Source organism: Salvelinus sp. IW2-2015, linkage group LG20 (genome assembly GCF_002910315.2).
Source record: "Salvelinus sp. IW2-2015 linkage group LG20, ASM291031v2, whole genome shotgun sequence".
NCBI classification, from domain to species: domain Eukaryota; kingdom Metazoa; phylum Chordata; class Actinopteri; order Salmoniformes; family Salmonidae; genus Salvelinus; species Salvelinus sp. IW2-2015.
Window position 1 is genome coordinate 49,403,733 of NC_036860.1, and position 25,133 is coordinate 49,428,865.

The following is a 25,133-nucleotide window of genomic DNA, read 5'->3' on the forward strand; positions in this document are numbered from 1 at the left end:
CAAACGAGCCCGGACTTGAACCCAATCAAACATCTCTGGAGAGACCTGAAAATAGCTGTGCAGCGACACTCCCCATCCAACCTGGCAGAGCTTGAGAGGATCTTTTATTTATTTTATTTCACCTTATTTAACCAGTAGGCTAGTTGAGAACAAGTTCTCATTTGCAACTGCGACCTGGCCAAGATAAAGCATAGCAGTGTGAACAGACAACACAGAGTTACACATGGAGTAAACAATAAACAAGTCAATAACATGGTAAAAAAAAGAGAATCTATATACAATGTGTGCAAAAGGCATGAGGTAGGCAATAAATCGAATAATTACAATTTAGCAGATTAACACTGGAGTGATAAATCATCAGATGATCATGTGCAAGAAGAGATACTGGTGTGCAAAAGAGCAGAAAAGTAAATAAATAAAAGCAGTATGGGGGTGAGGTAGGTAAATTGGGTGGGTAGTTTACAGATGGACTATGTACAGCTGCAGCGATCGGTTAGCTGCTCGGATAGCAGATTTTTAAAGTTGTTGAGGGAGATAAAAGTCTCCAACTTCAGAGATTTTTGCAATTCGTTCCAGTCGCAGGCAACAGAGAACTGGAAGGAAAGGCGTCCAAATGAGGTTTTAGCTTTAGGGATGATCAGTGAGATACACCTGCTGGAGCGCGTGCTGCGGGTGGGTGTAGCCATCGTGACCAGTGAACTGAGATAAGGCGGCACTTTACCTAGCATAGCCTTGTAGATGACCTGGAGCCAGTGGGTCTGACGACGAACATGTAGCGAGGGCCAGCCGACTAGGGCATACAGGTCGCAGTGGTGGGTCGTATAAGGTGCTTTAGTAACAAACGAATGGCACTGTGATAAACTGCATCCAGTTTGCTGAGTAGAGTGTTGGAAGCTATTTTGTAGATGACATCGCCGAAGTCGAGGATCGGTAGGATAGTCAGTTTTACTATGGTAAGTTTGGCGGCGTGAGTGAAGGAGGCTTTGTTGCGGAATAGAAAGCCGATTTTGATTTGATTTTGGATTGGAGATGTTTGATATGAGTCTGGAAGGAGAGTTTGCAGTCTAGCCAGACACCTAGGTACTTATAGATGTCCACATATTCTAGGTCGGAACCGTCCAGGGTGGTGATGCTAGTCGGGCGTGCGGGTGCAGGCAGCGAACGGTTGAAAAGCATGCATTTGGTTTTACTAGCGTTTAAGAGCAGTTGGAGGCCACGGAAGGAGTGTTGTATGGCATTGAAGCTCGTTTGGAGTTAGATAGCACAGTGTCCAAGGAAGGGCCGGAAGTATATAGAATGGTGTCGTCTGCGTAGAGGTGGATCAGGAATCGCCCGCAGCAAGAGCAACATCATTGATGTATACAGAGAAAAAGAGTCGGCCCGAGAATTGAACCTGTGGTACCCCCATAGAGACTGCCAGAGGACCGGACAACATGCCCTCCGATTTGACACACTGAACTCTGTCTGCAAAGTAGTTGGTGAAACCAGGCAAGGCAGTCATTAGAAAAACGAGGCTACTGAGTCTGCCGATAAGAATATGGTGATTGACAGAGTCGAAAGCCTTGGCAGTCTCTTCCTCGGCTAGCTCAAGGCTAACTGGTGCTTGCTTCGGGACAGAGGTGTTAGCCAGTAGTAGCCACTCGGTTGCAGCTAGCTAGCTGTGATGATACGGTGTAATTGTCCAGAGCTTGCGTCAGGAATCCGGTGATGTGGTAGAGAAAAAGCAGTCCTATATGCTCTGGGTTGATATCGCGCTTGCAGACTGGCAGGTATTGGCCCGAGCTGAAGCTGGCTGGTGTCCGAGTTAAGGGTGAAGACCGCAGCAGTGGCTAACTGACTACTAGCTAGTAGCTAGTTATCTGGCTAGCTTCTGATTGMGGTTACGGTTCTAAAGTATAAAAAAAAAATTGCAGGTCCGTACCACATTGGGTGAGGCGGAATGTAGGAATGTATATTCAGTTCCTAGATGGAAAGTGAAATTAAAATATATACGAAATGTATACGAAAAATACGAAGACTATTTACTATTTACTATTTACACGCGACAGGACAATACAGGACAATACAAACACACGTCCGACTGCTACGTCATCTTGGATTCATCGGATCTGCAGAGAAGAATGGGAGAAACTCCCCAAATACAGGTGTGCTAAGCTTGCATTGTGATACCCAAGAAGACTCGAGTCTGTAATTGCTGCCAAAGGTGCTTCAACAAAATATTGAGTAAACGGTCTGAATACTTAAGTCAATTTAATATTTCAGTTTTATTTCATAAATTTGCAAAAAAATCAAAAAAAACTGTTTTTGCTTTGTCATTATTGGGTATTGTGTGTAGATTGATGTTTTGATTTTAGAATAAGGCTGTAATGTAACAAAACGTGGAAAAAGTCAAGGGGTCTGAATACTTTTCYAATGCAATGTGAGTGAGCAGGAGAAGTCGACTGTCATCTTTCATCTTGGCATTGAGTTGGATGACTGCCTCCCACCCTGACAAAATGTACGTCCTTTAGTTCAAACTTGAATTACAAATCGTCAGATATTATCCCACTGGGCAAAAACTGGTTGAATCAACATTATTTTCATGCAATTTCAACCCCCCCAAAAAACTATGTGATGGCGTTGAATCAATGTGGAAAACTGATTGGATTTGCAAATGGTCAACAACATAACGGGGAAAAAATGGTGACAATTAATTTCATGTTGAATTCAAGTTAGTTGACAACTCAACCAAATGTAAATCAAAACTAGACGTTTAACTGACTGAATTCTGTGCCCAGTGGATTGGTTCCTTGAGTTGAACCCACCCAGAGACACAGATCATTAGGCTATATATACAGTACCGTAGGCAGTATATTCCAGTATATTCTAAAATGAAGGGAAACCGTAGCAGCTCCTACACATGGTGGCAACCAACCAATGCATAAAAAGGAGATACACATTATTTTGTCAAGACTCATTTGTCATTTGCTCAAATGGATAACATCGACCAACCCAGGGTGGTGTAATGAAAACAAGCAACCAACTATCCACAAATGTAGGCAATATGTCTATCAATATGTCTTAGACAGGCGATTCAGAGTCATCTTCCAGCTAATTGGTTGGCCTTAGCCAATCAGATCTACTAATGAGTGTCTAATTGATACTCAGCTGGAGGTAAATCCAGGAGGCACAGTGTGTCTCCAGGGCTGGATTTACACAGGCAGTCCAATTCTGATCTTTTGCCCAATTATTGGCAAAATGTCAAAAGAAGCAATTAGTGAACAAATATCAGAATTGGGCTGCCTGTATAAACGGGAGGATCAACGTAGGAGGATCAACGTAGAACAACACTGTAGTAGAGGACTTCATCCTCTCTCCCCAGCCTAGTAGCCTGTACTGGCAGGTGGATGACCTCCACATGTTTGTTCAGCAGGACACTGATGATGCTGCAGTCAGCACACATGTCAATTATCACCAAACAAACACACTAGCTAGTGTTAGAGCTGGGCCTTTGCAGTGGGGAAACTGCACCAGCTAGCACATTTCACCCATTCTTTAATTTGAACCATTTCCTAAAATTTTAAGAKAGAGTGGTATAATAACGGCACTTATCCTAAAATGGAGCCTCATTTCCTGTTCTCTGGCTTATTCTGATTAGGCTTTAGATATTGAAAATTAAATATTAATACTGGAGGGTTTTAAGAATTCATTAAAAAGGCATTATTTTATAAGTAGGCAAATTATGTTGAACAATAATAAAACAGCCAAAAGGCTCCCTAAATGTACACATTTTCATCCATTCATCATCTATTTGTATCTATCCATCTATTGCCCTGTGAAGTATATTATGGGTAAATTGGAAATAAAATACAGATGTAGGATCTTAGTTTGATCACTCTTTTGTTGCTGAGAATTTGCTTGCACAGCAGGAAATGCAAACTTGATCAGACTTGATTTGCCCTAACGAAAAATGTATCAACCCCTACAAAAAATGTCTATTCATTATAATCCACACAATAATTCACATTTCTTGTTGCTGCAGGATTATTTTCCTGCTGTAGCAAACTGTCTCAAATTAAGATCCTACATCTGTAACTACACATCAATTGCATTCAAAAGAGTATCATTCATAGCCAGGACAGACAGGCTGCTCTAGACCTTGGAGACAGCATCAGGCGGCAGTGGCAGATGTAGAAGCCTCAGCTTTGACATGCAGGCTGTTCCAGCAGTCAGACAGCAGAGGCAGACACATATGAGGGATCTCTCTTGGTTGCTACCTTTAGCATTAATCAGGCTCATCATCACTGGAGCTGCCTGCTCTGAAGTCTCTAATCTGGGGCGAAAAAAGTAAAGTCTGATTCAACACCCTCCTCAGTGTACATTTCCCTCACAAGAATGGCATGGTAATTCTGCAGAATAATAAAAAATAAAAACATTCTGTACTGTGGGGTTGACGACAGAAAGGCTCCAGATGCAAAAGACAAAACAATGAGATGGAATCAGTCAAAGAACTGTTTTCCACTGGAAAAATAACACAAATTGCAATAATACAATTCAATCAGACACGTAAAATATCCTATATCCAAGACAATAAGGCCCACAATGCATCAAAAAGATGTCACTTTCTGATGCAGACAGGCTGACAGTCTTGACTTGAGCACACTTAGAAAAAAGGTGCTATCTAGAACCTTAAAGGTTCTTCGGCTGTCCCCATAGGAGAACCCTTTGAAGAACCCTTTTTGGTTGCAGGTAGAAACATTTTGGTTCCAGGTAGAACACTTTTGTGTTCCATGTAAAACCCTTTTTCACAAAGGGTTCTACCTGGAACCCAAACGGGTTCTACCTGGAACCAAAACGCGTTCTACCTGGAACCAAAAAGGGTTCTCCTATGAGGACAGCCGAAGATTCCTATTGGAACCCTTTTTTAAGAGTGCATAGTCCAATCAGATGGACTTTCTACTCCAAATACAGACATACGATATACCCCAAAACATCAAAGCCCACATCTGTCAGAAATCTAGACAACATAGTCTCTTTAAATAATGACCCCTATAATCAGACCATACATTCAGCCAGCCCTGTCGTTACAGTGGGTAACTTCCCTGATCATTAAAACCATCATCATTACAGCCAAAAAACATTAAGTAAAAGTAAAAGGGCACAAGCTAATATCTAATGATAAACAAGCTAGCATCCTAAGAGGAATACACACCACGGTATTCTGTCTAATGCTCTTAATTCATCTCATATTTAACAGTTTGGTTTAATCCTTCCCTTTGATGTTTTCCTGATGAAATTGTTCAAGCTCGTCTGCTTTATTTAGACTGATATGGCTCGTACGTTTCCATAACGGAGTCTCAGTCAGTCATTAGGAGGGTATTTGATGTGTCCGTCTTCCGAGGGTTCGTGTGTCTCACAGCCCCCAATCATCTAGTCTCAGAGTAGCCAGAGGGAGAGGAGGATGGCTCTGATGTCGACACTTTACATTAAACTGATGAAATTAATTCAAAGATGTGAATCCATCACACAATATCAGTCCTGGCATATGGGGGCCGTTAAAATATTAATAATTAATAGAATCATCTTATTGAACCACTGCAGAGCTCAGGTTCTCATTTTCTCATTTTCACTCCTGCCAATTTTCCGGCATGAAATGGAAGGGGGAGAAAACAAATTGAACAAATAATACCTTTTTGGTATGAATTTTAGATTAAGGCTTGTCACCTGTTAAACTTGTATTAAATTACATGATGGACAGTTTGGGAGATAACTTTGTTATCACCACAGCTTGAATACAAATTTTATATAGAGCATAATTCATATAAATGAGATATATTTGACAATACAGTGGGATGAAACCCAGACATGTGTGGATTCTTTATTATGCTTTTTTACTTTCTACAAGATACTGTCATTGTCTCCTGGAAATCTGATCCAAATGTAAAGAACAAGGCAGTTAAAATCACATTTGAAACATGCAAAGAGTCCCTGTACTAACTTTCTTCTGTCTGTTTCTGGAGCCCTTCAGACACACAGACAAATGTGGTCCTGATTGTTGCCTTATATTTCTATTTAATTGCCTAGGGACATGTTGTAGTACCATATCAGCTAAAGACCCTCTGAGGTGACGAATGGAATGGTCGATAATTCACCAGAGGCTGGGCTTCAGGAGCTAAAAGCCAAATGCATTTACACAAGACGTCCAGGGGACCGCTGTACATGGCCTAATCTCACACCAAATCCCACAAGACCACTCCTGGAACGGATCCAGGCCAGTTTGTTACGTGGCATTCCACCAAGAGAGGAAACAAACTTTGTTTGTGTACAGCATAGTACTTACTCTGTACACATTGGCATGAACAACTTAAACAAATCGATTTTGCATCATTGTATATCAAAACAAGGAAGCAAAAGATTGTTCTAGTTCTGATAAAGTATTACACTAAATAACACATAAAGACAATATAAAATGTAGTAAAACTTTAGATGGCAAAACAGCTCTGAGCTACATTTGCAATATCTTTGTAAGATACATACAATATACTGTAGTACATGGATTGGAATAAAGGCAAAATTGTAAAATCCTCAACATCATGACACATGTATGATGTAGATCAACTCTACAACATTTTGTCTTGTAACAAGAATATTGTTCAACCCATCGACAACATCTATACTGTAGACCTCATCCAGAAAATGAAGTATACATGAGCATAATCCATTAATGGGAAGCGGTTTTGGATTATTTATACCGTCTGTTACCCATCAGCTATTTAACCCCTCACTTCAAAACATTCAGTGAACATTAATAAACAGAATCACTTATAAAGCATGAACTGGATTGAGAAATGAAGAATATATTAATTGATAGATAAGAACACAAATACATACTGTATATAAAGCTACAGTATGAAGCTTGAACTTTTTAAACACAGGGTCAAATTGTTGTTGGCAAATCCTTTCTTTTAAATCCATTAATGACCGAGGGAGTTACTCCTGTAGTTTTGTTACTGGGAGCTCAATCCAGGAGATGCATTAATGTACAATCTGTCACAAAGTCTCACTTTACAAACAAGGAGATATCGATCGGATGGGAATCTTTTCCTTCAATAATTTTGTTTGCGGAGTTTTGGCTGTTTCAGCTCTGAATTTCTCAGGAACATTAAAAAAAACTAAACCCTTTGGTGGTGCAAGGCACAGGGGGAGGTGATGCATACAGATTTATGTTACTGCTATGATTGACACCAGTGAAAATGTAGGCTCATGCAGGGTAATAGATACACACAGCGAATATGACTCAAGATGGAATTATTGTACAGCTATTCTAGAATCAAATTATCAATATTTCCTAGGGTCTGCCTAGAATGTACTGTAGTTAGCCATCCATCAGAAAGACATACTGTTCATAACATGAAAGTTCCCATGTACTACTACTACTACTACTACTACTAAAGTATGTTATGATTTCTAACACTGCTGGCCAAGGGTATAAACTCAACTATTTTCTTGAGGCCAACCTCACACATGCATGTGACAGCCACAATGGGGCCTAATCCATCAATGTTTGGTGTTAGATATCATTGTGTTTGTTCTGAAGGGGTACAGAAGCCTAGAACGAAGAGGAGGGTTTATGGCAATCAACCAAATGTGCTGTATGATATATGAACCAAATATGCTAATATATAATGTGCAGCCTGACCATAGCAGATTTTCAAATAATACTTCCAAACCCTTGAAGAACTGGACAAAGCCACTCCTTTCCAAATCAAAGAATAACAAGAAGCCTTTTCATTCATTCTTAGCCTTCATGCTTGTCTATGTTGCATAGCATTCATTTCTACACTCATCCACAGTGGTTTTACATGCATGGTAATCCTTTACAGAACAATAGTTGTATTTACCCAACATAAGCTGTGAAATACCAGGAGAGGACAGAGTACTGTGGCATCAAGTAGCCAAAATATAACAAGAGCAATTGGTTTCTTCCAAGGGAGTATAAAGGTCAGATCTGTTCAGAGTAAACTGATAAATACTGCATTAAGAAACAGTGATAATATTTTTCTACATGGGGAGGAATAGCATTAGATACTTTAATAGTGAGGAGCCAAGACATTAACTCAGGGAGGGAGGTAAACTGCATCTGAACCTCCCTCTGCGCTGCAGCTCATTAAAATTGCAGATCACATCCCTCATCAGCGCCATGCCAGTTCAAAACACCATCCTGCTCTTCCTTTCCATTGGTCTGTCAGTCTTAACAGATCAGCAGGAGTCAGGGACGGTAAGAGAAAGACAAGGCCCACCATATTCCCACTTCAAACACAGCCTTTTTCCCAACACACAGCAATATTTATTCCCTAGAGTGATACTCGTTCTGACTGAGAATAAATAAATGCTGAGGGACATTCTGGTGCAGAAAAAGACAATAAGGCAATATTAATAATAAAGCAACAACAATGACAACATTGTCTATGTAATGACCTCAGCGATTAACGTGGCCATGCTTCCCAACAGATATACATTGAGTGTACAACATTAGGAACACCTGCTCTTTCCATGACATAGACTGACCAGATTAATCCAGGTGAAAGCTACAGTATGATCCCTTATTGATGTCACTTGTTAAATCCACTTCAATCAGTGTAGATAAAGGGGAGGAGACAGGTTAAATAAGGATTTTTAGGCCTTGAGACAATTGAGACATGGATTGTGTATTTGTGCTATTCAGAGGGTGAATGGGCAAGACAAAATGCCTTTGAACAGGGTATATATGGTAGGTGCACCAGTTTGTGTTAAGGACTGCAACACTGCCGTTTTTTACACGCTCAACAGTTTCCCGTGTGTATCAAGAATGGTCCACCACTCAAAGGACATCCAGCCAACTTGACACAACTGTGGGAAGCGTTAGAGTCAACATGGGCCAGCATCCCTGTGGAATGCTTTGACACCTTGTAGAGTCCATGCCCCAATGAATTGAGGCTGTTCTGAGGGCAAAAGGGGGAGGGGAGTGCATCTCAATATTACGAACGTATTCTCAATGTTTTGTACACTCAGTGTTTAACATTCACAAATGCACATTTCTAGCAGGATAAATAGTCAATGTGAAGGCTAAGGAGTATATTTGAATGGCAGTAACATTGCATCACAGCAGACAGTACCCTCCAGTCCACAGCTTACACTCTCAAAAACAACTAATCTGCACCTGTTTATTAATGATGTTCTCTGATGATGCTCTATTTCTTCCATTATTACCACAAAATGACATCATGCATGAACCTCGTGTAAAAGCACTTTGAGACAAACATTCAAAATAACAAGCTGATATAAATCAAATTATTACTTGATTTATTCTCTCCTCCACATACTGTATGTTGATATATTTTTTACAGCTGTTGGAGACCTGAAATGGGTAACTAACACTGTTGTCTGATTTCACGTTTTGAATGGACTTCAACATGAGAAACGAGGCTGCTACAGACTGACTCCAGCTCTCATCAGACTTGACCCTGGAAAACGTTCCTCACACAAGCAAACTTAATTTCAAACTAACGTTCTGCCTCTCACTGAAGAGTGTGCATAGCGAATTAAGAGCGTGACATCCCTGATACAAATATCACTTCTCTTGACGATCAATAGACTGAGCCTGCTCTTTGTTTGCTTTCATTACCCGCTGAATGAATCCCCGGGTCTTCAAGATAAATACATACCCCAAAATCATTATATTCCTCAGTACACACTGTCGCAGTACACACACTGTCACTTTATGGTGTATAGTACAGTAGGTCCCAATGCCTTGAGGACCTTGCCGCCTTACAAAAGGTTTTACCTGACACCTTTCAATAGTGGTCACTATGGAGTTCTTGGGTTGACATCATGGACATATTTGGTGGAAAACATAACAGAAGTGTTTAGCTTTACTGCAGCGGGACGGACCCATTTTCATTATTTTCAMAGCGAAATTATGGGAAAATAGTGGGATTCACAGCTACCTATTGAACAAACTCAATCCTACGTACAGCATAGTTATTAACAGGTTATGAACAAAAATGTATTCTTGTTTTATACATTTTGATGAAATGATAAGAACACACAGACAGTGGGATATGTAAATAAATGGTGTATAACCCCATGGTGTTGCATTTCCCGTGCCGTGTGGTCTTACCGTTCTCACCGTCTGACTTCCTCTCCTGCTCGGTGTCAGTGAGAGACAGGACAGAGTTGGCTCTGCTGGACAGACAGGAGCTGTGCTCCGATTTAATCTCCTGCATCCAGAGTCTTAGGGCGTGGTCGGGCGAGGGCCCACCCTCCGTCTCTGTCTCCACATCAGAGCCCATGCCCAGTGGGTAGCCGTGCTGGGGAGTAGAGCGAAGCTCTGCCTGGTAGTTGGGCCGCGCTAGCTGGGTGGATTCACAGAAGTCCAAATCTAGGAGAGAGAAAGGAAATAACAATATTAACTTATTCATTTTCATATCTCCGCCAGTGTTTTATGGTGTTGTATTATTTCATATATCAAAACAAAGAATTATACTGTACACTGCAGTAAGTTCATCACTGAAGAAACAAATAATATTTTAAATAAACAGGCACTGCAAGAGCCAAGAGGACACTATTTTGAAAGCTACAGTACTTGCTAGAACTGTTGTAATGCTACCAATAATGGAACGCTACTTTCTTTAGACAGATATTGTCAGAAAATACTTTAGAATGTAATAATTTCAGGCTTTATTTAAACCATTTGGCTATTCATTAAAATTCACAAAATCCCTCTAAATGGCTCACATTTAAACATCAATCATTGAACAAGCATCTACAGATCATTCTAACTAAATGAGAAACAAAGGCTGTTTCTATTCTAATAAAACCGTGAGATAATTCACAGTGACATATGGTTTCAGAGACAAAATGCTGTGAAGTAAATTGAGTTTTTCCCATTCTTAGATCTCCCAAATAAGGCAACGGAAAGAGATATTTTTGGTGCTCACTTACATATCCCTTGGGGAAGTGCTCACCAAACATATGAAAATTGTTTCATATTTCTTTACAGAGAATGGGCTTTATAGGTATCACAGTATCCACTATGTTGTCATACTCTATTTATTGAAAGGTAGCTGGTGGCAGTGAAAGCAGATTTGCAAAGGCCGTTCTAGAGTGCAACATGTCATATTTTTGTCAATGCACATCATTTTGAAACAATGTTTAGTCCACATTTCGTGTTTGGTGAACAGAACCATTTTATAATGGAGAAACAGAACCATTTTAAAACGGAACATTTTACTACTGCACGTTGATACCTATCAGTATACTGTGTGGTACATTGACCTACACTGGTATAGCCTGGGTAAAACTGTTTCTGCTCTCTTGCCAACTCCTTATGGAATTGATCCTTCGCTAAGCCCCGCCAATCGCAGTGCTCCGTTGGATAGCAACTGTCATCAACCAGGCTCGAATCCGACCTGCCTCAGACAAACTCACATTTCACATACAAGGTTTAAATGGCTAAATAATTGATAAGTGCAACAGGGGTACTTGCGACTGTGATTCCTGAAATGCAGAGCCTATTTTACGAATTCAAAACACTAGTTAGTTAGCTAGCCAGTCAATATAACTTGTTTTATCCAAATGGATGTTAGCTACCTAAGTTAGCTATATTATGAATTTAACTCTCATCTGCAGTCAACATCAAATTGTATTTGTCACATGCGCCGAATGTAAAATGCTTACTTATCAGTCCTTAATTAACCAACAACGCAGCGTTTTAAAAAAGTAAGTAAGAAACTAGCTAAAGAAACTAAAGGAAAAATAGTAACACAATAAAAATAACAATAACGAGGATATATATATACAAGGAGTACCGGTACCGAGTCAATGTGCAGGGGTACGGGGTATTCGAGGTAATTGAGATAATGTACATGTAGGTAGGGTAAAGTGACTATGCATAGATAATAAACAGAGAGTAGCAGCAGCGTGTGTGAAGAGTGTGAAGGAATGTGAATGTATGTGTGAGTGTATGGGGGGGAATGGGTCAATATACATGTATGTTGTGTGTGTGTGTGTGTGTGTGTGTGTGTGTGTGTGTGTGTGTGTGTGTGTGTGTGTGTGTGTGTGTGTGTGTGTGTGTGTGTGTGTGTGTGTGTGTGTGTGTGTGTGTGTGTGTGTTGGAGTGCCAGCGTAGTATGTGTGGGTCAGTGGTTAGAGTCCAGTGAGTGTACATCGAGCCTGTGCAAGAGAGTCATTGCAAAACATTATAATAGATAATAATAGAATAAGGGGGTTAATGCAAATAGTCCAGGTAGCCATTTGATTAACTGTCCAGCAGACTTAAGGTTTGGAGTAGAAGCTGCTAAGTAGCCTTTTGGTCGCAGACTTGGTGCTCCAGTACTGCTTGCTTTGACTGCATGCTGACATTGCAGAGCCATTCAGTGGCTAGCCACACTATTTTACCAGGTTCCTGTGTAGCAACTGTTGTGACAGTCCACCACAACATACCAGTGAGGCGCCTGATTAGCAAGGAGTAGTCTGTGTTGAAGGGGGCGGGGCTTAGCTGAGGGTTAATTGTCATGCTAAACACATCGATGGGCAAATTCGTTTTGCATGGCCCAGTGCCCCGGTTTTGCTCATTTTCGACCATTCCATTGGTCCTAAGGAGAAGTCTCTTGCCTAATAACAATCATGTTTGGCTTGACAATGACAATGGAGCTGGCAAAAGCACAAACCGATCTGGGACCAGGTTAAATCTGGTACATTCTGTCTACCATTTTCTGTAACACTATTTACATTAGTAGAGTGGTACATTCTCTTTTTCTCTCTTCATTTGATGTTCCGAAATTGGAGAGGCATTGTGGAAGTGTGTGGATGCTGTGAGTATTCCCACAGAATGAGGCGTTGTGGAAGTGTGTGGATGCTGTGAGTATTCCCACAGAATGAGGCGTTGGAAGCACCATCTGTTTTCACCACCTCCAGATCAGGGATGGGTGAACAGTAATTCCCCCAGTTGCCTTTCATGACAGAATACAATATGATATCCTTCAAAATAAATAATTCAGGACTAAGAATACTAATTTTAACTCACAAGCCAGATTTCTAGGTCATTGTTGGCATGGCACAAAAAGGCAAGTTTTGTTTTCACTTGAAAAAGCAGCAGAAATACTCTATGTTACGAAGCCCTTAATTTACTAAATCTGGGAAAATTAGATACACTTCTTCCACGTCAGCTTTGCACCTCTATAACAGGTGTGACCTTGAGCGATATTAACTTGAGCTGTGAAAAGTGTCTATGTATATCCTTTTCAAAAATAAATTAACGTACTCCAGAGGATGATGCATCCTATTTTATTCCTAATCTGTTCTGCACTGTTTGGTCAAATCATAACTTCCAACAGTTACAAAAATAACAGTGCCCAAAGCTTCAGCCGTAAACCCAGCATGTAGAAAGACCAAGGTTTAATCTTTCATTATGATTGATCTGTTTATTTGTTTATTGGGATCCCTGTTAGCTTATGCAGAAGAAACTGCTACTCTTCCTGGGGTCCACAAATAAACTCAAAACGCTGATAGACAAGGACAGCCACACACATTTAAAATAAAGCTATATACAAACAACGCAACTAAAAAATACAAATACAAAAACAATGTGTGTGTTAGAGTGTATCTGCTTTTACATATGTTTGTATGTGTGTCCCCTCACAGTCCCCGCAGTTCCATGAGTTGGTTTTTTATAAATTTTTTAAAGGTAATTTTGCTGTTTGCATGAGTAATTGGAGATGGAAGGGAGTTCCATGCAATCATGGCTCTGTATAAAACAGTGCATTGACTTGAATTTGTTTTGAACTTGGGGACTGTGAAGAGACCACTGGTGGCATGTCTTGTACGGTATGTATGGGTGTCTGAGTTGAATGTTTTTGAGAATGCAGACAATCTGGAATTTGTCACAGTATTATTTATCATAAAAACTTGAAGAGAAGCCGTAAATCTCTCGCTAACCCTCAACCAGGAAAGACTGGCATGCATGTTGTTGATGTTAGCTCTGTATGTGCAGTTAAGGGCAAAGCGTGCTGCTCTGTTTAGAGCCAGCTGCAGCTTTGCAAGAACTTTCTTTGCTGCACTTGATCATATTACCAGACAGTAATCAAGATGGGAGAAGACCAGATCCTGAACAACTAGTACAGTTGATTTTTGTGTAAAAAACGCATAACATCTTTTTATAAACAGACATACCCCTCCCCATCTTCACAACAACTTTGTCAATATGAATTGCCCATGATAATTGACCATCCAATGTTWTACCTAGGAGTTTAGCTTCCTCGACATCCTCAATGGTCACAACCTTTATGTAAAACTCCAGGTGAGGTTAAGGTCTTAGAGAATTTTGAACGAAATACAAATCTTTTAGTTTTAGAAGTATTTAAGACCAGTTTATTATTAATCACCCATTCTGATACTGACTGTAACTCCTTATTTAGAATTTGTGTGAGCTCACTGGCTTTGGGTGCTGACATGTAGACACTTCCGGTTTGGAGCGTGCAGTCGCAATTCCGCCTCGCTCCACAGGTAGTTTTACCATTTTCATTCATTTTCATTACAGTACAACGGTTTGATTTGTTTGATCTTAGCTAGCTACATAGCCGTCTTTGTATCAAAGATAATTGTGTAGTTATTGAGGTTATTGAGGTTCGCTAGCCAGCTATTTTCGTCCGAACGTAACAACGTAGTCAACACTGCTAGCTAGCCAGCTAGCCACCGAATAGCAGCACAGCAGCATAGCAGCACTGGAGAAACGGATTACATTACAACGAACGACTGATTAGTGTAGTGTTAGCTGGCTACACAGTTCTCTTTGCTATCTTTGTATCTAAGATAATCGTGTAGCTTAGAGTTGGTTAGAGTAATTATTTGGTTAACTAGCCAGCTATTTTCGTAACGTAACGCAGTCAACACTGCTAGCTAGCCAGCTAGCCACCGAATAGCAGCATAGCAGCTCTGAGAAACGATTACATTACAACGGAACGACTTGATTAGTGTAGTGTTAGCTGGCTACATAGTTGTCTTGCTATCTTGTATCTAAGATAATTGTGTAGCTTAAGTTGGTTAGAGTAATTATTCGGTTAACTAGCCAGCTATTTTCGTCCACCGCGCTGCGCTGCCGTCTCCTACCTAGTCAACACTGCTAGCTAACACTGCTGTTAGCCAACTTCTACCGAATAGCAGCACTGTAGAAACTCACACACAACTTACATTACACGGAACGACTTGATTAGCGTAGTGTTAGCTAGCTACATAGTTGTCTTTGCTGTCTTTGTATCCAAGATAATTGTTAGTTTTTGAGTAATTGTCGAGGTTACCTAGCCAGCTACACGTTCAAACAAAGTCAACAACGCAGCCACTGCTAGCCAGCCTACTTCACCGCCAGCAGTACTATATCATTTTAGTCAATAAGATTTTAGTCAATAAGATTTTATTTTATTTTTGCAACGTAAGCTTAACTTCCTGAACATTCGAGACGTGCAGTCCACTTGTCATTCTAATCTCCTTTGCATTAGCGTAGCCCTCTTCTGTAGCCTGTCAACTATGTGTCTGTCTATCCCTCTTCTCTCCTCTCTGCACAGACCATACAAACGCTTCACACCGCGTGGCCGCCGCCATTCTAACCTGGTGGTTCCAGCGCGCACGACCCACGTGGAGTTCCAGGTCTCCGGCAGCCTCTGGAACTGCCGATCTTGCGGCCAACAAGGCAGAGTTCATCTCAGCCTATGCGTCCCTCCAGTCCCTCGACTTCTTGGCACTGACGGAAACATGGATTACCACTGACAACACTGCTACTCCTACTGCTCTCGCCTCGTCTGCCCACGTGTTCTCGCACACCCCGAGAGCTTCTGGTCAGCGGGGCGGTGGCACTGGGATCCTCATCCTCTCCCAGTGGACATTCTCTCTTTCTCCCCTGACCCATCTGTCTATCGCCTCCTTTGAATTCCATGCTGCACAGTTACCAGCCCTTTCAAGCTTAACATCCTATCATTTATCGCCCCCAGGTTCCCTTGGAGAGTTCATCAATGAGCTTGACGCCCTGATAAGTCCTTTTCCTGAGGATGGCTCACCTCTCACAGTTCTGGTGACTTTAACCTCCCCACGTCTACCTTTGACTCATTCCTCTCTGCCTCCTTCTTTCCACTCCTCTCCTCTTTGACCTCACCCTCTCACCTTCCCCCCCTACTCACAAGGCAGCAATACGCTTGACCTCATCTTTACTAGATGCTGCTCTTCCACTAATCTCACTGCAACTCCCCTCCAAGTCTCCGACCACTACCTTGTATCCTTTTCCCTCTCGCTCTCATCTAACACTTCCCACACTGCCCCCTACTCGGATGTATCGCGCCGTCCCAACCTTCGCTCTCTCTCCCCTGCTACTCTCTCCTCTTCCATCCTATCATCTCTTCCCTCGGCTCAAACCTTCTCCAACCTATGTCCTGATTCTGCCTCCTCAACCCTCCTCTCCTCCCTTTCTGCATCCTTGACTCTCTATGTCCCCTATCCTTCCAGGCCGGCTCGGTCCTCCCCTCCTGCTCCGTGGCTCGACGACTCACTGCGAGCTCACAGAACAGGGCTCCGGGCAGAGCGAGCGAAATGGAGGAAAACTCGCCTCCCGCGGACCTGCATCCTTTCACTCCCTCCTCTCTACTTTCTCCTCTTCTGTCTCTGCTGCTAAAGCCACTTTCTACCACTCTAAATTCCAAGCATCTGCCTCTAACCCTAGGAAGCTCTTTGCCACCTTCTCCTCCCTCCTGAATCCTCCTTCCCCTCCTCCCCCCTCCTCCCTCTCTGCGGATGACTTCGTCAACCATTTTGAAAAGAAGGTCGACGACATCCGATCCTCGTTGCTAAGTCAAACGACACCGCTGGTTCTGCTCACACTGCCCTACCCTGTGCTTTGACCTCTTCTCCCCTCTCTCTCCAGATGAAATCTCGTGTCTTGTGACGGCCGGCCGCCCCAACAACCTGCCCGCTTGACCCTATCCCCTCCTCTCTTCTCCAGACCATTTCCGGAGACCTTCTCCTTACCTCACCTCGCTCATCAACTCATCCTTGACCGCTGGCTACGTCCCTTCCGTCTTCAAGAGACGAGGAGTTGCACCCCTTCTGAAAAAAACCTACACTCGATCCCTCCGATGTCAACAACTACAGACCAGTATCCCTTCTTTCTTTTCTCTCCAAAACTCTTGAACGTGCCGTCCTTGGCCAGCTCTCCTGCTATCTCTCTCAGAATGACCTTCTTGATCCAAATCAGTCAGGTTTCAAGACTAGTCATTCAACTGAGACTGCTCTTCTCTGTGTCACGGAGGCGCTCCGCACTGCTAAAGCTAACTCTCTCTCCTCTGCTCTCATCCTTCTAGACCTATCGGCTGCCTTCGATACTGTGAACCATCAGATCTCCTCTCCACCCTCTCCGAGTTGGGCATCCCGGCGCGGCCCACGCTTGGATTGCGTCCTACCTGACAGGTCGCTCCTACCAGGTGGCGTGGCGAGAATCTGTCTCCGCACCACGTGCTCTCACCACTGGTGTCCCCCAGGGCTCTTTTTCTAGGCCCTCTCCTATTCTCGCTATACACCAAGTCACTTGGCTCTGTCATATCCTCACATGGCCTCTCCTATCATTGCTATGCAGACGACACACAATTAATCTTCTCCTTTCCCCCCTCTGATAACCAGGTGGCGAATCGCATCTCTGCATGTCTGGCAGACATATCAGTGTGGTGACGGATCACCACCTCAAGCTGAACCTCGGCAAGACGGAGCTGCTCTTCCTCCCGGGAAGGACTGCCCCTTCCATGATCTCGCCATCACGGTTGACAACTCCATTGTGTCCTTCTCCCAGAGCGCTAAGAAACCTTGGCGTGATTCTGGACAACACCCTGTCGTTCTCAACTCACATCAAGGCGGTGACCGCTTCCTGTAGGTTCATGCTCTACAACATTCGCAGAGTACGACCCTGCCTCACACAGGAAGCGGCGCAGGTCCTAATCCAGGCACTTGTCATCTCCCGTCTGGATTACTGCAACTCGCTGTTGGCTGGGCTCCCTGCCTGTGCCATTAAACCCCTACAACTCATCCAGAACGCCGCAGCCCGTCTGGTGTTCAACCTTCCCAAGTTCTCTCACGTCACCCCGCTCCTCCGCTCTCTCCACTGGCTTCCAGTTGAAGCTCGCATCGCGTACAAGACCATGGTGGCTGCCTACGGAGCTTGAGGGGAACGGCACCTCCGTACCTTCAGGCTCTGATCAGGCCCTACACCCAAACAAGGGCACTGCGTTCATCCACCTCTGGCCTGCTCGCCTCCCTACCTCTGAGGAAGTACAGTTCCGCTCAGCCCAGATCAAAACTGTTCGCTGCTCTGGCACCCCAATGGTGGAACAAACTCCCTCACGACGCCAGTCAGCGGAGTCAATCACCACCTTCCGGAGACACCTGAAACCCCACCTCTTTAAGGAATACCTAGGATAGGATAAAGTATTCCTCCTACCCCCCCCCTCCCCCTTAAATGAGTTAGATGCACTATTGTAAAGTGGTTGTTCCACTGGATATCATAAGGTGAATGCACCAATTTGTAAGTCGCTCTGGATAAGAGCGTCTGCTAAATGACTTAAATGTAAATGTAAATGTGTGGAATCATCCGCATATATACAGTGCATTCAGAAAGCAGACCCCTTGACTTTCCCCACATTTTTTTACGTTACAGCCTTATTCTAAAATTTATTAAATAGTTTTTTCCTCTCAATCTACACAAAATATCCCATAATGACAAATAGAAAACTGAAATATAACATTTACATAAGTATTCAGACCCTTTACTCAGACATTGGTTGAAGCACATTTGACAGCGATTACAGCCTCGAGTCTTCTTGGGTATGATGCTACAACCTTGGCACACCTATATTTGTCTTCTCTGCAGATCCTCTCCTGCGTTGTCTTGGCTGTACACTTAGGGTCGTTGTCCTGTTGGAAGGTGAACCTTCTCCCCAGTCTAAGGTCCTGAGCGCTCTGGAGCAGGTTTTTCTCTCTGTACTTTGCTCCATTCATCTTTCCCTCGATCCTGACTTGTCTCCCAGTCCCTGCCGCTGAAAAACATTCCCACAGCATGATGCTGCCACCACCATGCTTCACCACAGGGATGGTGCCAGGTTTCCTCCAGAAACGCATGGCATTCAGGCCAAAGAGTTCGATCTTGGTTTCATCAGACCAGAGAATCTTGTTTGTCATGGTCTGAGAGACCTTTAGGTGCCTTTTGGCAAACTCCAAGCAGGCTGTCATGTGCCTTTTACTGAGGAGTGGCTTCCGTCTGACCACTCTACCATAAAGGCTTGATTGGTGGAGTGCTGCAGAGATGGTTGTCCTTCTGGAAGGTTCTCCCATCTCCACAGAGAAACTCTGGAGCTTTGTCAGAGTGACCATCGGGTTCTTGGTCACCTCCTTGACCAAGGCCCTTCTCCCCGGATTGCTCCGTTTGGCCGGGTGGCCAGATCTCTGAAAAGTCTTGGTGGTTCCAAACTTATTCCATTTAAGAATGATGGAGGCCCTGTGTTCTTGGGGACCATGAATGCTGCATAATTGTTGGTGTCCTTCCCAAATCTGTGCCTCGACACAATCCTGTATCAGATCTCTACAAACAATTCCTTTGACCTCATGGCTTGGTTTTTGCTCTGACCTGCACTGTCAACTGTCGGACCTTATATAGACAGGTATGTGCCTTTCCAAATCATGTCCAATCAATTGAATTTATTACAGGTGGAATCCAATCAAAGAAGGGTTACAGATATAGAAAATCAGGGTGGCAATACAGTCTGCAACAATTATCAACAGTTTACCATCAAGGTTGTCTATACCTGGTGACTTATTATTGATGGATGACAATAGTTTTTCCACCTCTCCCACAATAACTTGACCAAATTCAAAACCGCATTCCTTCTCTTTCATTATTAGATATTTTATACCAAGTGATGATGGTTCACTGTTTAATGTTGTCATTTCACTTTTAGTTTTTTCTACTTTACTAGTGAAACAGTGGTTGAAATGATTGGCAATATCAACTTCAATGAACGATGGATATTAATTAGGTTTTCTTCCCATAATATAATTTAAGGTACTCCAAAGTATTTTACGTTGTGTTTTATGTCATTTATCTTTGTTTGGTAATATAATTTATTCTTCTTTTTGTTAAGTTTAGTCACAACATTTCTCAACTTACAGTGCGTCAACCAATCAGCTYAGCAGCCTGACTTGTTTATCACCTCTTTTGCATCATTTATTTGAACCATACAATTGTTAAATTCATCATCGATCCATGGGGCTCTAATAGTTATCACACTTAGTTTCTTAACAGGTGCATGCTTGTCAACAATTGGAGCAAAGCTTTGCAGCATTAGTGAAGATATACATTGCCAGTCAAAAGTTTGGACACACCTACTCATTCTAGTCCTAAAATGATCTACATTGTAGAATAATAGTGAAGAATTCAAAACTACGAAATAACACATGGAATCATGTAGTGAGCAAAAAAGTGTTAAACAAATCAAAATATATTTTAGATTTTAGATTCTTCAAAGTAGCCACCCTTTGCCTTGATAACAGCTTTGCACACTCTTGGCACAGTCTTGAAGGAGTTCCCACAAATGCTGAGCATTTGTTGACTGATTMTCCTTTACTCTGCAGTCCAACTCATCCCAAACCATCTCAATTGAGTTGAGGTTGGGGTATTGTGGAGGCCAGGTCATCTGATGCTGCACTCCATCCCTCTCCTTGGTCAAATAGCCCTTACACACCCTGGAGGTGTGTTTTGGGTCATGTTGAAAAACAGATGATAGTCCTACTAAGCGCAAACTAGATGGGATGGCGTATTACTGCAGAATGCTGTGGTAGCCACGCTGGTTAAGTGTGCCATGAATTTTAAATAAATCACTGACAGTGTCACCAGCAAAGCACCCCCACACCATCACACCTCCTCCACTATTATTCAAGTGGGAACCACACATGTAGAGATCATCTGTTCACATACTCTGCGTCTCATAAAGACACAGCGGTTGGAACCAAACATCTCCAATTTGGACTCATCGGACCAAAGGACAGATTTCCACCGGTCTAATGTCCATTGCTCGTGTTTCTTGGCCCAAGCAAGTCTCTTCTTATTATTGGTGTCCTTTAGTAGTGGTTTCTTTGTAGCAATTTGACCATGGAGGACTGATTCAGTCCCCTCTGAACAGTTGATGTTGAGATGTGTCTGTTATTTGAACTTTCAGAAGCATTTATTTGGGCTGCAATCTGAGGTGCAGTTAACTCTAATGAACTCATCCTCTGCAGCAGAGGTAACTCTGGGTCTTCCTTTCCCCCCACACCTTGTCACAACCTAACTGATTGGCTCAAATGCATTATGAAGGAAAGAAGTTCCACAAATTCCACAAATGAACTTTTAACAAGGCACACCTGTTAATTGAAATACATTCCCATGAAGCTGGTTGAGAGAATGCCAAGGGTGTGCAATGCTGCCATCAAGGCAAAGGGTGGCTACTTTGAAGAATCTCAAATATAAAATATATTTTGATTTGTTTAACACTTTTTGGGTTACTACATGATTCCATATGTCATTTCTCAGTTATGATGTCTTCACTATTATTCTACAATGTAGAAAATAGTAAAAATAAAGAAAAACCCTTCAATGAGTAGGTGTGTTCAAACTTTTGACTGGTACTGTATGATCAATACAAGTGGAAGTAACAGATCCAACACTATTGGTATGCACTCTACTTGGTTGAGTGAGCACCTGAGTCATATTCAAGGCAATAGTCACAGTTAGAAGCATCCTCTTGAGAGCACAGCTAGTTGCTAACCAGTCAATGTTCAGGTCACCCAGAAAATAGACCTTTCTGTTAATATCACACACAGTATTAAGCATTGCACACAGATTATCCAAATACTGACTGTTAGCATTTCTTGGCCTACAGCAGCCCCCCAAGACAAGAAGCTTTAGATGAGGCAGTTGAACTTGCAACTACAACACTTCAACAACATTTGACATGAGATCCTCTCTAAGCTTCACAGGAATATGGCTCTGAACATACACAGCAACAGCTCCCCCATAGGCATTCCTGTATTTTCTGTAGATGTTATATCCCTATATTGCTACTGCTGTATCATCAAAGGAATTATCTAAGTGAGTTTCAGAGATTGACAGTATATTCATGTTATCCGATGTTAGCAAGTTATTGATTTCATGAACCTTATTTATAAGGCTACATTTATTAATATGAACGATGCTTAGCCCTTTCCTTGGTAGCTTATCGGAGATAGACATAATATGGAGACAAAATAAATATGTGTGTGATGTTGGACTGAAGCTACTGAGCCTGAGGCTTGGCTCTCTCATTCCTCCCAGGCTTTTGGGAGTGAAGGTGGACAACGAGCCTGTTGTAGCAGATGTAAGCAATGTTCCCATGCTCTCTGGCAGCTTTCATAGCTGGGATAAGTTCTTTCCGACTCTGGCGCACAGCTTCAGAGAAGTCCTTGTTGAGGAAGATGTTGGTTCCTTTCAAGTTCTTGGCTCTCTCCAGAACAGCCATCTTGTACTTAAACCTCAGGAACTTAACCACTATCGGCCTGGGTCTGTCACCTTGGATGGTTACATATTTTCCAGACCAGTGGGCGCGCTCAACATCAATCTTCGTATGATCCATTTACAGCTTTTCAGTGATACTTTTCCTTACTTTCTCATCAGACTTAGCCCAGTTCTCATGTGAAAATGATGGTATGCCATCCACAACGATGTTATTCCTCCTGGAATGTCCCTCAGATCAGTGGTCACCAACCTTTTCTGAGTCATGATCACTTTCGAGGTCGAAAAGCAAGCCGAGATCTACGGCTCAGATATCTTTTTAAACATGACGTATGATTTTTTTTACATTAACCTAATATAAACAGTTGTGTGGGAATGAAGTTTGTGCAGTAGGCCTAATACATTATAGACTAGGCTACCTGGGTTGGCAGGTAGCTTAGTGGTTAGAGCATTGGGCCAGTAACCAAAAGGTTGCTAGATTGAATCCCTGAGCTGACAAGGTACACATCTGTCGTTCTGCCCCTGAACAAGGCTGTTAAGCCACTGTTCCTAGGCTGTCATTGTAAATAAGAGTTTGTTCTTAACTGACTTGCCTAGATAAATAAATTATCACAGCATATTGGCTATATGCCTGGCTTGCCAATATTATGCCAGAGACGTCAAATCATCACGTCAGTGATCTTCAGGTTGGAAAGCCGGTGCAATTGCCACATTCAACCTGAAGAACCTGCCTCTTTCTAGAGCTCTGACTTTTCAACCTGAAGATCACTGAAGTCATGATTTGACCTTGTATTTTCAGAGTTCCCAGTTGTTTTGAATGTGGCATTTATCTAGAAAGTTGCCCAAGTTTTCAGCTTGGAATTCAGAGTTGGATGACCGTTCAAATATATTTTTCACAGTAGGATCTCTTTATATTCCTTGTTCCCAGTTGTCTAGAACACACTGAAGTCAGAAGATGGAGATTTCCGAGTTCCCAGTTGTTTTAAACACGCGTCTTAGCAGAGGGGGGGAGAGAGCAGCATAGGGCCAATTGTGCGCCACCTCATGGATCTCCCGGTTGTGGCCGGCTGCAATACAGCCCAGGATCAAACCCGGATCTGTAGTGACACCTCTAGCACTGTTATGCAGTGCCTTAGACCGCTGCTCCACTCGGGAGGCCCAGTGCAAGTGGAATTAGGGAGACGTGCGTTTTATGTTTTGTAATAGTGTTGATTTTTTTTTTTACATGAACCCACTCATAAAAACAGCAGCTTTTTGCTGTATTATTTAACAGTCTCTCTATGGTCATGGTTTTATCAGTTATTCAATCTTGTGTAGGCTAGTATCAAACTTTGCTGTGGCCGGGGTCGTGGAAGCTCTGTAGGCACGGTCATTTGAGCTTCCCGATTGGTTAGTGCAGTAGGCACACTCGATTTTGCCACAGATCTCCCGGTCTGCCCGATAGGTGGAGTTAGTCTTTTCATACAAATGAAATGGTTCAAAATGGGAACACTTTGCTTACCCAGTGCGCKGGGCTTATGAATCAAGTGCACCTATCACCAACAGCACAATACAAAAAAAAGGAGCACAAGCCTTTATCGTTGGCWTTTCTACAGAAGTTTGGTGATCAACTAGGAATGCCTTGAGGAACGATCAGTCGATCGCGATCGACCAATTGGTGACCACTGCTCTAGATAGTCTATTTTCCCAGTCATTGATAATGATCAATGATTATCGTTGATAATGATTCACAGATGTCATCTCAAAAGGACTTACAGTTTATTGTCATCTTGCTGCAAGTCTATTTCAGGACATCCACCTCTCTCTGTGAAGGAGGATCAATCTTTATCAACATTTACACTGCTGAGCATGAAATGACCTCACCTTAAGAGATCATTTGTGATAAAGACTGGGTCACATAGCTAAACCAGAATAAAATATAACAGAGTACCTTCACTTAACCCTTACACACAAAGATGAACTGTACATTATCTAATTATATTATATTATCAAAACTATACAAAGAGTGTGATATAAATTATTGCAGATACCTGAGACCTGTTATACTGTATAGTGATACAAAAAATGATTTAATTAAATATATTGATCATTTTTAAAAATACACTACCTGTCAAAAGTTTTAGAACACCTACACATTCAAGGGTTTTTCTTTATTTTTACAATTTTCTACATTGTAGAATAATAGTGAAGACATCAACAATATGAAATAACACATATGGAATCATGTAGTAACCAAAACAATATTCTATATTTGAGATTCTTCAAATAGCCACCCTTTGCCTTGATGACAGCTTTGCATTCTCTTGGCATTCTCTCAACGAGCTTCACCTGGAATGCTTTTCCAACAGTCTTGAAGAAGTTCCCACATATGCTGAGCACTTGTTGGCTGCTTTTCCTTCACTCTGCGGTCCGACTCATCCCAAACCATCTCAATTTGGTTGAGGTCGGGGGATTATGGAGGCCAGGTCATCTGATGCAGCCCTTCATCACTCTAATTCTTGGTAAAATAGCCCTTACACAGCCCGGAGGTGTGTTGGGTCCTTGTCCTGTTGAAAAACAAATGATA

General features: G+C 42.3%; 1 protein-coding gene across 1 annotated transcript in view; it reads right to left on the bottom strand.

The window, feature by feature from the left end:
• tenm1 (teneurin transmembrane protein 1) overlaps nt 1–25,133 on the bottom strand; it is a 249,339-nt gene that overhangs the window by 185,044 nt on the left and 39,162 nt on the right. Inside the window, 1 exon segment of the mRNA XM_070449465.1 lies at nt 10,139–10,399. Within this exon segment, the coding sequence (XP_070305566.1) occupies nt 10,139–10,399 (261 nt within the window).